At 38.8% G+C, this 12,977-nt stretch overlaps 1 protein-coding gene across 3 annotated transcripts in view; it reads left to right on the plus strand.

Moving 5' to 3' along the window:
* The window catches only part of ptpn12 (protein tyrosine phosphatase non-receptor type 12), a 66,971-nt gene that overhangs the window by 15,359 nt on the left and 38,635 nt on the right, over positions 1-12,977 (plus strand). For all 3 annotated transcript variants that reach the window (XM_051948928.1, XM_051948918.1, XM_022210748.2), the window contains exons 2-4: positions 7,796-7,904; positions 11,825-11,901; positions 12,073-12,168. In XM_051948928.1, the coding sequence (XP_051804888.1) occupies positions 7,796-7,904; positions 11,825-11,901; positions 12,073-12,168 (282 nt within the window). The remainder of the gene's footprint in view (positions 1-7,795; positions 7,905-11,824; positions 11,902-12,072; positions 12,169-12,977) is intronic.

Genomic DNA, 12,977 nt, shown 5'->3' on the forward strand with positions numbered 1-12,977 from the left:
CCATGTAAAGAAATACATTCTTCAAAAATAAGTCTATCAGATGTAAAAACAAACAAACAAACAAACATAAAGAATGTCTCTGACCCATTCTCATAGCTCAGTGTGATGGCTCCAGAATGCCTGTTTTTACTAAAAATAATATTTATAGTGATATACCACAGAGAAAAGCAGCAAATGCTCACATTTGACAAATTTTGCTTCAGAAATTATGAAAATTATACCTGGAATTAACATGTATAACTTATTTCAAAGTGCCCGTAGATATTAAAAACACGTGAAAATAAATGAAATGGTGGCTTTACATACTGCAGATACTTGACTGCTTCCATTTGCAATTTGTTCCACACCTGTCTCCCATGTGGTTTTTGTAAACTCACCTCAGTTTAGCCTAAAAGTCCCTAAATTTTTGCCACAGAAGTGTTAACAAACGGTTTGTTTTCTGTTTCAATGATGCGTCACACATTATAATATTGTGTTTCTTAGTGTCATTTTAGTGATTTATTTTATCAACAACTTGTCTTTCCAACCTGTCAGCTGGATTTGAGGTCCTAGGATTAATTTAAATGTGTTCCAGTCGCATCTTTCTTGATATAGCTAAATACGACTTTGCATATTTTTCAGATCAGGCTTGATAATGTCGCACAGAGAGACAGAACGGCGGTGAGGAAACCAATTGTGCTTATTGAATTGTTCGAGGCAGAGAAGCAGGGCAGCAAACTCACGGAGACCCTTTTAGCGTCTGTGCATCTTTTCCCTGCATGCTCGCAGCGCGGGAGATGGATTTTTCTGAGAGCATTGTAAGGGGTGACCTATTTTAGCTTGTTCGTGTGCGTCTGCATGGAAGGTGACCGTCGGTACAGCCTCTGTGCCACTAACGCTCAACAACCCCGCTTCCTGGACACACACATACTCAAAAACCCTTTCACCACCGCCTCTGCAGGAAGAACATATTTTCTGCCAATCAGTGCTTACTGCTGAGCTCAAGAAACGGAATGTTTCTCTGTGTGTGTGTGTGTGAATTATTCAGTGTGCCAGGGAAGTACAGCGATACTGACTTATTCAGCCAGGAGACAGAAAGTAGGGTAGATCCACCAACAACTACACATCTCCCTCTGTACTGCTCTCTGCCAGGTTGCATTTTTTAAATCACTTCCTGCCTATCTTTCTCATCTTTTTTCCCGCCATCTGCGTCTGTCTGCCCAGTAACTGTCCTGGCATCCCCAAGTCATTTTGGGCCAAGTCAAGTCATTGTGAAGAAATGCGTCTGTGAGCGCACATGACTCAGTTACATCCTGGTGGGGGTCTCTGAAGCCGGCAGTGGGCTTTTGGGGGGGCACCTCCCTGCTTATGTGGCTGTGGAAGTCGAGCGTTCACAGGAAACCGGCCCACTCAGTCACGCTGTTTAACTTCTCTGAGTGATCGGAAGTGAGAAAGTAATTGAAAGAGAAGGAAGCAGAAAGGTAGAAACAGGGTGGGTCAGAGGCGATGCGAGAAACGATCGAGTTGATCCAAAGAGGCGACAAAAGTGCCGCATCATTTTACCAAGCAGCTGCTAAAAATTTAGCTCATCAGCAGCGTACGTTTTGCAGACGCAACCACATCAGTGCTGCGTGGGCGGTTTCGGTGCATTGTTACCTTTACATGTGTGAAAACCATAGAAAGTTCTTTTTGCCTTTGGAGTTTTCGCACCTGAGAGAGTTTTCTGGTGTTTTGGTTTCTCCGCTTTTCTGAGAAGAGGAGCATTTCCTGTGGTGTTAGTTCCTGTGCTTTTACACAGGAAAATGTACCGATAAAGACTTAATAAGATTTAACTACAGTTTTGTTTTCATCTATTCAAGATTAGCACCACAGAGCGAGTGGGATGATCAGTTGTACGCTTTGATGCGAACAAGTTTATTTATCCCTTTGAACCTCACAGTTTCAGTTTTTTTTTTCTTTGCTCCTGTCACATTTTTCGTCACAGTGAGCTGATTTTCGCTGCAGTATGAAGTCCTGGGCCTCGATAGAAACAACAAGCCTGGCTAGAAGTGCAGAGGACTGGATGTAACAAAATTATTTTGATGAAATATCACAATTTTAAGCTTGGATTTGTGAAGGAGTCACGCTTTATTTATATAACTAGTTTAAAAACAGTTAGAAAATTCAAATTAATGTTTATGTTTATTGAATTTCTGGATTCGATAACTGGTGTTATTTAAAGCCCACTGGTGGTTTTTGCTTTTTTTTTTTTTTTTTTTTTTTTTTTACTATTTTATGTGATTTTCGAGACAGTAACCAATGAATGGGAAAAGCCTAAATCAACAGATGAATTGATATGTAACACATTAACCTGCTTCTCCTCTTCACCTTTGAGGATTTTCTATATTTAAATAATTTTGAATCTGTTTCCGTCTTGCATCCTGCCTATGGAGGATGTTAGTCATTAAAATAATCCATATTTGTCGCCTACAAAAGACTAAACGCTTCTACAGAGAATGAGAAATGGCGTTTGAAATGATGCCCTGCTATAATAGCACCCTCCCTATCCCCTCGTTCCTTTATTTTCTTCTGTAAATTTTACTGTTTTTTTTCCATCCATTGCTTGTTGTCATTTCACAGAAGCTGATAAACTGTTGGATAACAACCAAGAACTGAGAAGAGGAGCGCACTTGAGTTGTGATAGCAACAAGGATATTTACTTTTCGTTGCCTCCTTTCTCTGCAGCCGCCCTCTCCATTCAGAGCAGACGTTAGTGTGAAGCGACAGAGTGTGTAAAGGGAGCGTGTGAATGAACGACAGAAACAACGAATAAAAGAACCCATTAGCTTAGTTACCAAGAGCCTCTTAAAAGCCTCCACTCTCCTCTCGTCCTTCGCCTCCATTCTCTCTCCCCGCTGTCCCCATTTGCTTTTTTCCGTTTTCCTCCAATCACTCCTTTTCTCCTCCTTTACTTATTCAAAATGCCCATTTTCTTTTCTCCTCCACCTCTTTCCCCTTTTTCATTCTTTTCCTTGCATTCCACCTCTCTGTTTGTTGGTTTTTATAAAAAAAGCAGAGCATCAGGCAAAAAGAACTCTCTGCCGCTTTCTTTTCTTCCCTTATATCCTTGAAGCATAGCTGTTATTTGTGTAAGTATTCACACAATCTTGTTTGTGTATTTGTGTGTGTCTGGTTCTTCTATTTTACGTAGCAAAGTAACGCAGTTTTGTCTGTGGAACAATAGAAAGTGAGGAGAAAAGAGGTGCTTGTATAAGGGTATTTTTTATTATCTGTAATGACATTGTGTGACAATAACAGTGGATTTATATTTGTCAAATGAAGTGCTCTGGCTTAGCGTGATCAACCAAAAGAAAAGTGGATTTTTGTAATAAACTGTACGTGAACGATAGCTTTGAGCATTTTGAAGTGTTGTCTATATTTGTTCACTGCTAACTCTACACAGTGTCATATCTGTATGATGCCCATTATCTAGGGGTGTCAAACTCATTTTAGTTTAGGGGCCACATTCAGCCGAATTTCATCTCAACAGGGACCAGTATAAAATCAGAGCATAATAACCTGTGAATAATGACAACTCCTAATATTTACTGTTTTAGTGCAAAAAAAGGTGGATTTTGAAAATGTTCACATTTAAGATATTATCTTTTTACAAAACATCATGAACAACCTGAAATTTCAAAGACACAAAGCATTTAATCAGAGGTATCTGAAACTGAATGATATAGTATTTTACTTTATGATCAACATGAAAAAAGTCAGACGAAAAACAGCAAAACGAGACAAAATATTACAAAAATGACTCACAAAATGACAAAACGAGACACAAACATAAGAAAAAATGAGACAAACGACATGAAACAAGACACAATTAATAAAAAAGATGCAAAGCAACAAAAAATGGATAAAAACAAGGCAAAAATTACACAAATGAGACAAAATATGACAAAAAATGAAACAAAATGAAATGGACAAACCTTTTTTCACAGAATGTAGTTATTGGAGAATGTATTTTTGACATTTTTTTAATGAGACATGTAGATGAAAGAGATTTTGATGAAATATCACAATTTTAAGCTTTAATTTGGTTAACATTCCCCAAAAATACAGCATGACAGTAATTCTAAGAATAATGAAAATCTAACAATTCTTTCTGTTTTTACAATATCTGATTGATAAGTGCCATCATTTTGGTGATCAACAATCCATTCAAACTTCTGGTTGGTTTTGGGGTTCAGAGCGTTACACTGATATCAGAGGATTTATGAATGTATCTGTGCATCTCACACCAACACTAATGCAGTGTGATACAGGTCACAGTTTATAATTAACAACAGCGGTATTATTTTTTACACATTAGTTACTTTTCACAAGGATTTTTTCCCTGCATTAGAATTCTAACTTGGGGTTTAAGCAAACACCAAAGCAACACCAAGATAATAAAAACTGAGAATTAAAAAAAGTAAACAAATTTTCTTAGTTGTGGTTTCATTTTGTCAAACGTATTAGATATTTTTGTTTCTCACATGGTAAATAATGACAGGAAACTGCACACATTTCTGCTCATAAAGCAGCATAGACGCATTACCTTTACTGTCTGCGGTCCAGTCATGCTTAGTCACCTCCCAGAAGTCCCATTTTGAGCCTAGAAAAAGTGACTGAATGACTGTATGAAACATATCTATTGAAACCTATGTAGCCATAAGAAGCAATAAATGCTTTCAACTTGTCTGATCATTATGCTTACATTTCAGATGACCTGTGTCTTTGACTGTGTAGCAAAAAGTAGCTGTCATCTAATAATGGTGTTATTTGACCAGGTTAGATAAGCAGGCCTTCACCTGGACGTTTGCTACCTGATTTGCATTTACATTTGCCGAAACATTTCGTAGTAAATCACTGAATTTATCCTCTAGTGTTTTTTTCCTGTGACTGATCACTTGCAGTTTGATTTCATAATCATACAAGCTGTAACCTTGTGCAAACGTACAATCTTTCCCAACTCGAGGATAATATATTCTGTCATGTTAAATTGCGACTAGTGACACAGGGCCAAAACAAACCGTTGATTAGCTGCTGCAGAATGTCAAAATCACAAGTTTTAATGGGAAAATCAGCTCGTTTCCTCCAATTTACTGTAAATGAAGTGAAATAGGCAACAAAGAAGAGCTACTTATCATCATTACTGGCTGCCTTTTTCTGCTCCTTCTGTGTGTACATGTGTGTTAGTGTGTCTTCCCGGGCTCTGGCCCAGCACAGAAGCAGACCTCTGTTGCAAATGTAATTCACATGAGGCCAGAGGAGCTCTAATGCTATTACCACACAGACACAAACGAACACACACACACATGCACAGCTGTGTTGCCGCCCACGGTCTCCGAGTGTTACCTCTCTTTTCTAACTCCTTTTCTCTCCCTCGCTTCCTCTCCCTCAGTTGCTGATAGTACATCGTGGTTTACAAAGATGCAAAATGAAAGGCGAAAAACTCATCGTGTCTGTGGCCCGTGTCTAAACTCAAACGACAACTTTCAGACAGAAAAACTAAAGAGAATGCGAGATATTTATCAGATAATTTAGTTTTGTTTAGCTATGTAGCAAATTAGGGCTTATAATTTCAAAGGATTTATGTGTTGATTAATTTCTAGAAGTTTGCCAAACTTTTCATAATGTCCACACCGCATGTTTTGAAAGATCAGATGGAGGATTATCTATTTTTTGGTGTCTGTGGGTGCCAGACCACAGTAGCACGGAAGTTATGCTACGACAAAAAGTGGAACAAGGACAGGAAGAAGGTCTTAGTATCGAGAAAGTCAGGAAACCAGGATGTACAGTACATGTCCGTGTTACAGTAACAGGAGGAAAGCCTGCAGCCAGAGCCAGGGAGAAGAGGTGGGACCGTTTTTCACACGAGTCTCTAGAAGCCTGAACGCCCACGCTGACTTTCTCAGCCTCGCAGAGAGAGAGCGAGAGAGGGGAGGAGTGAGAGAAGCAGAAAAACTCTTAAGAGATGTCTAATTTCCTCTCCGTCTTAGAAAGAAAGAGGAAAGTGATTGAGCCGTCAAAGAGAATCAGAAAGCACCACCCGTAGAGCGATACTATGTGAGTGTGATCAGGGTGGAGCAGCAGGAGTTTTCTGTGGTACAAAAGTTTCTTTAAAGTATCACTGTGATGCTGAGAAGTCATGAATGGAGGAGTTGCGCGGCAAAGTTCAGTGGAGATCCTGAACAAAATGTGTTGAATATTGTGTTGCTCGTTGGTAGATTTTGCCCAAATTTAGGAAACAAAAATATTCTCACTTAGTTTCCTTGCTAGTGTATGATATTTTCCATCACAGAAGCTATGGTGTTGTAATAAATTAAGCAGAAATTCTCGAAATATAGAGAAACTAGCAGATAGAAAATGTTTTTTAGAGGAATCATTGTGTGGTCAATGCTATTAATTGATCCTCTGAACCCAGAAACGTACATGACACTGCGTGTCAGAGTCTGTGAAATTGTTATGAATAAGCTTTTTTCGCAAACCGCATTCTGTAAAAAAATAAAAATTTTATCCTCTGAGCATAGCCGGGAAGCCAATAGTGACTCAGTGTTGACCAGCAGTCACATTACAAAACTTTTGAGAGCTGAACTACAGGCTCTGTATTCACCTAGTAGAGATGAGATGTATGGCAACAAGTTAAAAATATAAGTACTTAAATATCTATAGCATATAAACTCATCATTTTATCTCCAGTATTGGTAGCACCTGTAGACACTTGGAAAAATGTTGTACCACAATATTATTTCAGAGAAACTCACATCTCAATTTCATTTTTCTTATGGTTAAAGGTATTATAATGGTGTGATACTGCACAAAGGACATGTCTGAGTTCTCTCTACTTCTAGTCATAGTTGTACTGGTTTCCATAGTGATATAGGACTTTATATTGCAGTAAAAAAGAACGAGCCCATAGTGAGTAAAAATGTGACAAGAGGAGCAAAAAGCACCCAGTTTGATGTTCAGAGGGTTAAACACCTGATGAATCCTCTAAAACTGTAGGTCTCTGTAGGACGGGTAGCTCACACAGAACAGTAGCAGCTTTAGTCCTCTGTGTCTACAAACGATGCTTTCAGGCACAGCGTGGAGTCTGGGTCACCTACATTTTGGCAGAACCCAACACACAATAACTGTATTTACACGAGTAAAGAGAGGAAAATATAGCCAGTGTAGACAGCTGGATCCAGTGAAATCAGAGCGTACCTGTTCAGTGTGCGACTGAATGCCGTGTCGATGTGTGTGAATGTTTTAATGCTGAATTCTGGTGACAGTCTCCTTCTGTGAAGAAAATCTCTTCCTTGTTTGTCTCTGAAAGTCTTCTATTCTGAGCCTCAGTGTTCAAGGACAGCGGGCTAAACTTCAGCCTGCTGTCAGACAGTGTAATTGTTCTCTTCCCATTAAGTGAATGTGTCTTCATCAGTGTCAGCTGCTATTAGATTTGGCCACACTAACTTCATGCACAATCACACAAAAGGAAAAGGGAATGTGTGTGTGTGTGAGACCCGGGCGATGTGGTAATGTAGTGGTGACAGTGTAGAAGATTGAGCAGTATGTGTTTTAGATTTTAACCACTGTAACCTGTATGTAAATCAGGACTCTTTTAAACAAACACAAAATAGAAATGCAGTTACATCAGCCGTTACCTGTGTGTAAAGGCACCACAGGTTTCATTTTTCTTTTTTTTAACCTTTCGCTTGCTAACTTTCACAGTTGACTGATGCTGAGAAACATGATTTATTAATGCCTACTAAATGTCTTTCTCTTGTCTTCCTCTTTATTTCAGCGGTTACGGCGGTTATCAACCAAGTACCGGACGGAGAAGATCTACCCCACCAACGTAGGAGAGAGGGAGGAGAATGTCAAGAAGAACAGATATAAAGATATACTGCCATGTAAGTCCCGCTACACCCACAAATTCATAGTCGCATTGCAGAGATGAACAGTACTTCATTACACTTGATGTTTTGATTCATCAAAAACAGGGTTTTTTTTGTAAAATAAATGATGGTCATTCGGACTGTAAAATTAGTCATATATCAATTACAATTTTGACTTTGCACAATTGAATAAGCACGACTGAATGTGTGTTCAGCTCACACCAAACAGTCCTTTTAGCCAAAGTCACATTAGAACATCTTATTTCATTCTTTTCAGAGTAGTTTCTGGTCACACTGATTCTCCACTGCAGTAACTGAGTGGAGACTAGAGGCTTCTCTGTGCACAGCCAACCAACTAGAGTTTATTGTACCCTGCATATCTTTTGGTGACTACTAGGGCAAATGGGGCATTTTCGGTACAATTTTATTTTTATTTTGGCTCAAGGAGATGCACTTAGTTTGGATGAACCAGGACCTAATCACAACTGTCACACAGAGAGAACGGCATGAATTTGTTAAACCTTTGACATGTCAGTTTTAACCCCGGGTCAGACTCCCTGCATAACATGTGTTCTACAATGCCGCTTAAAACATTTGGTTACTGCACTGTTTATCATTAGTGATTTCAATTCAAAATGTATTCACATATAGAAGTACAAAAGAAATGTTTTCACCCCAGATGACATGAGTAATCTTGATAAATAATTGCAGTCCATCTTAAATCATCAGGAGAATTCTGCTCGGTCATCTCTGATTTTTTTTTTTTTTTAACTTTCTGGTATCTGTGAAATTTTAGATCAAGTACTTATTTAACTTGACCACTGGCATCCTTTCACCTCTTTCTGTTCTGAAAATGGGCCAGCTTTCTTTTTCTTTTTTAAATTCTCCTGGAAAGTGTTTGATACTTGAAGCCAGCATTTCACAATCCATTTTTTATCCTATAGACATATCAGAGATGTTGGAGCAGAAACTGCTTAATGTTCATGATTTCCATTTTGGCAGTAATTTCACAGCCCTAATGACCACATTACAATCAGCTCTAGATTCTTGCTCGCATGTGTGGGGATTTGGATGGAATTTTCAGGGAAGGTCAGAAATGACACAAGGACCAAGTGATTAGATTTTGGCAGTGATGCAGCTTATAGTCTGGATCCATGGATTTGTTAAAGATTTTTTTAAAGGCTTTCTAATCATCAATGAGCCTTTCAACACCATTAGCTAACACAACGTAGCATTAGAACACAGGAGTGATGGGTGCTGGAAATGTTCCTCTGTACCCCTATGGAGATATTCCATTAAAAATCAGCCGTTTCCAGCAAGAATAGTCATTTACCACATTAACAATGTCTACACTGTATTTCTGCTTCATTTAATGTTGTCTTCATTGAAAAAATACTTTTCTTTCAAGAATAAGGACATTTCTAAGTGACCCTAAACTTTTGAACAGCGCATACAACCTATAGCAAAGGGTTGCAAGGAGACATTGCTTAATATTAAGAGGTCACAAGCAGAAATCACAAGCAGAAAACAGGGAAATCCCTTCAGTTTTTGACTCCTTCAGTTACAGCTTGATGGGCCTGATAACCTTCCCACTTAGCGTAGAATTTATGCTGCTCATTATAACTCACACTACCACACTACAAGGTATCGACCTTAAAAGAGCCTAGTGCTTGAGTGAGGACAAGTGACAGATCTATAGGGGTGAGCAGTATCACATTTCGTGGCGCGGTATTAAAAACATATGTGTGAAATACCATCAAGTATTTTCAACTTCTCAACCTCTTTTCATCCGCCGCTTGATGATTTTGTTCCCCTGATGTATTTTGTTACTATTTTATCTTCTGTGATGTACTTTGTAGCGCTGTAAGTTGATCTGCCAACAACAAACAAATGTACACATTTAGATTGAAGCCAGATGTTATCAAGCGGCTTTCTGCTAGGCCAACTGTGTATGCCACATGTCTGCAGCTGATTTACAGTGATAATGTTACTGTGCTGCCTTTAATAGCGACTGCCTGACCGTATAATCTATATGAAACCTGATGTCCTGCATGACTAGCAGCTTTAAAGCTCCCATATTGTGCCCCTTTTTAGCAAATTAATGAAAGCCTCACATGCTTCCAGAGCATGTCTTTCAAATTTTCAGCTCTAAATACTACAAACATTATTCATTTCACTATTATTGTATAACATCTGGTTTTAGGCCTGTTCTTTTCAGACCCTTTTAGTGTCTGTTACTTTAAAAGTGAGCATAGCTGCTGCTGCACATTTCATCTTCAGGAAGAAGACTCTCTCTGTGTCTGTCATTGACAGTGTGAAACAAAACAACTGTCAGCATGGCAGCTGAAGCGGGGTGACTGAATGTGAGAGACCAGAGCTTTCCATCGTTGTCGGACAACGTTGTGGTTATAAAATCAGTATGTTAGTGCAGAGCAGCAGCTTGAAAATGGCTCTGAGTGACTGCTGGTAAACACATGCTCTGAATATGCTGTGTTTGTCTCTGTTTCTTGTCTGTTTTCTGACAACAGCAAAAAATAATATGTAAATGACAACAACTTTCTTGGGAATTGAGCTGTAATAAAATGCATTATCTGTGAGCACAGAGAGCAGGAGAGAAACAAACATGTAAAGGACTGACATAGCAAAGTTTAAGTTGCAAAGACGCACAACATGTTATGAAACGACAGTAATGCACCCAGTCCTTATTCGTTGATTTTAAGCTACAGCAAAAAATGTTTTTGTCGTCTCTGAATGTCCCTCAGAGCTCCAACTTGTAACCATACAATCAAATCTAATGGTGAAATTAGCCACATTAGCGACACACAATGTGCTAACACTAAGTTCCTCAGATGCTAGGAATGCATTACTACTGTTATGTTCACTCTTGCAGCCAACAACAGAACATTTGCTTTGCTTTGCTCAATAGCTGAGACATTTTAGTTAGCACAAGCAGCTCTAGAATGAAAATAAACCTCGTGGACGTTCTAAATTACTTCCCTCAGATGGGGCAGGATTATGCAAATTTGTAACCTGATGATTATTGGTTTGTCAATTCTTTCTTTGGAGCTGAATAAAATCCTAACTGACTTGTGAAACTTAAAGGCCTTCAATTTGAGCAGAAGTAAGCATCTTAATATCTTCTGAAGATACACAAAACATAAAAAAAAGGATTTTCACGAATGTGGGACCTTTAAACTATCATGAATGTATCTGTTTTACTGGTCACTGTGTGCTAAAAAGACGTACTTTCAATCAGAGGTGATTTTGAACCTCATCACCTACAACGGCTCAATTATGGGCAGAATTTCTTTTGACTACCTGCTTGAATATAGAAAATTAAAAAAAAAAATAGAGAGGGGGATGTTGGATAGAGGCCAGAGTGATAAAGGATAAAAATAAAGGAGTTGGTAAGAGAAAATTTATCAAACATACTAAAAATGTCATATTTGTGGAAATATTTACACACATTTACAACAGATACAGCGGTTGGTGTGTTGTAATAGGTCATGTAATGTCTCTGTCTCACAGAATTCTCTCTGTACTTAATGGCCTCAGGGAAGATTACATGACCCAACATCTGTCCTACTTTTTTTATACCTTTATCCTCTTTTTCTCCTCTGGCCGTCCGTCCATTCATTCATTCATTACGGCTTTTAGCGAATGAGATGCTGATAAGGCAAAGGAACTGGTTCATCCGTAGCAGATGTGACCACACATACCATACACAAGAATGAGGATATTGCTGCGTCCATTAACCTCTGTCCTTCCTAATTTCCATCCATGTCCTGTCCTCTGATTTTCCCTTAATCTGTCATAGTGATTCATTTTTCGCGTGCTTTCTTTTTCCATTTGTGTCATCCTGTCTCTCTGCTTATGAAAAGAAAATATTTAAATAGATTAAACCGTTCTCTCTCTCTCTATTTTTTTGTCCCCAGTTGACCACAGTAGGGTGAAGCTGGCATTAAAAACAACCAATCAGGACACAGATTACATCAATGCTAACTTCATCAAGGTAAACATCGAGTTGCTTTTCTTTGTTGTTTAGACAGAATGTGGTTGGATTATTGTTTGTTTTTGTGGAAAACTGCATAAAGTTGTGTGTGATTACTGCATGGTTTGTATGTCATTCTTTTATTTATGATCACGTTTTCCCTCTGTCTCTGTCCCTCCACCTCCCATTCAGGGTATGGACGGCCCAGAGGCCTACATTGCAACTCAGGGCCCACTGCCAAACACTGTCATCGACTTCTGGAGGATGAACTGGGAGTACAATGTCGCTGTGAGTATGGCTAATTAGATGGGGGGGGGAAGCAGTAGGGATGAATTGATGGGGGGATCTTTCCTGCAAGTAAAAAAAACACATGCCAAACTCTGCTTGGGAGTTGTTTTTGGTGTTCGACACTGGAGTGGGCTCTGTGGACGCAAAGAAAAGCTAAAGCAGACAAAAAAAGCAGGACAAGCCAAATGTTCTTTGCTAAAACTTTTAGTGTGACTGTTTGCTAGTGTTGTACTGCTTGTTCTACTTGTTTTAGTGTTAATGTGGTCTTCATTAAAACATTGGTGAGCAGATTGTATGTTTTGAAGGGATTTTATCAGGATAGTAATAATGTTCAGCAAAACCAAAGGGAAAACTTTTAAGTTATTTCGATAAATATTCTTTTTGTCTTTTTTTAGCTTTAAGCGAAACGTGTGTGCAGAGGTGGTGATAAGGGTGTTGTAAAAAAGTCACCGTGCCATGCCTAAATAAAGTTTTAATAGTTATGAAAAAGTAGCACTGTAATAATTTAGATAATTAGGATTAATATTTAATGAGGTGGTAAGGAATTAAGAGGCAGATGGGGAGTGCTTATGCTCGAACCAGATGGACAAGTATGAGAGGAGGGAGAGGGCGGTGATTAGGTTTAACTATCACTCTGAAAAGCTCGAGATTGCAGCCGTGATAATTACTCCTGTAGGATCAAAGGGAATGACCTGAGTTACCGCTGTGTCGTGTATGGTAAAAAAAAATGATGTGAGGTGTGAGATTTTTCTGACTCTTTAGGAGGCTCCTCTCAATCGCTGGTGCTCATTTTGGAAACTGCTGCATTG

The sequence above is a fragment of the Acanthochromis polyacanthus genome, chromosome 1, assembly GCF_021347895.1.
Source record: "Acanthochromis polyacanthus isolate Apoly-LR-REF ecotype Palm Island chromosome 1, KAUST_Apoly_ChrSc, whole genome shotgun sequence".
Lineage (NCBI taxonomy): Eukaryota > Metazoa > Chordata > Actinopteri > Pomacentridae > Acanthochromis > Acanthochromis polyacanthus.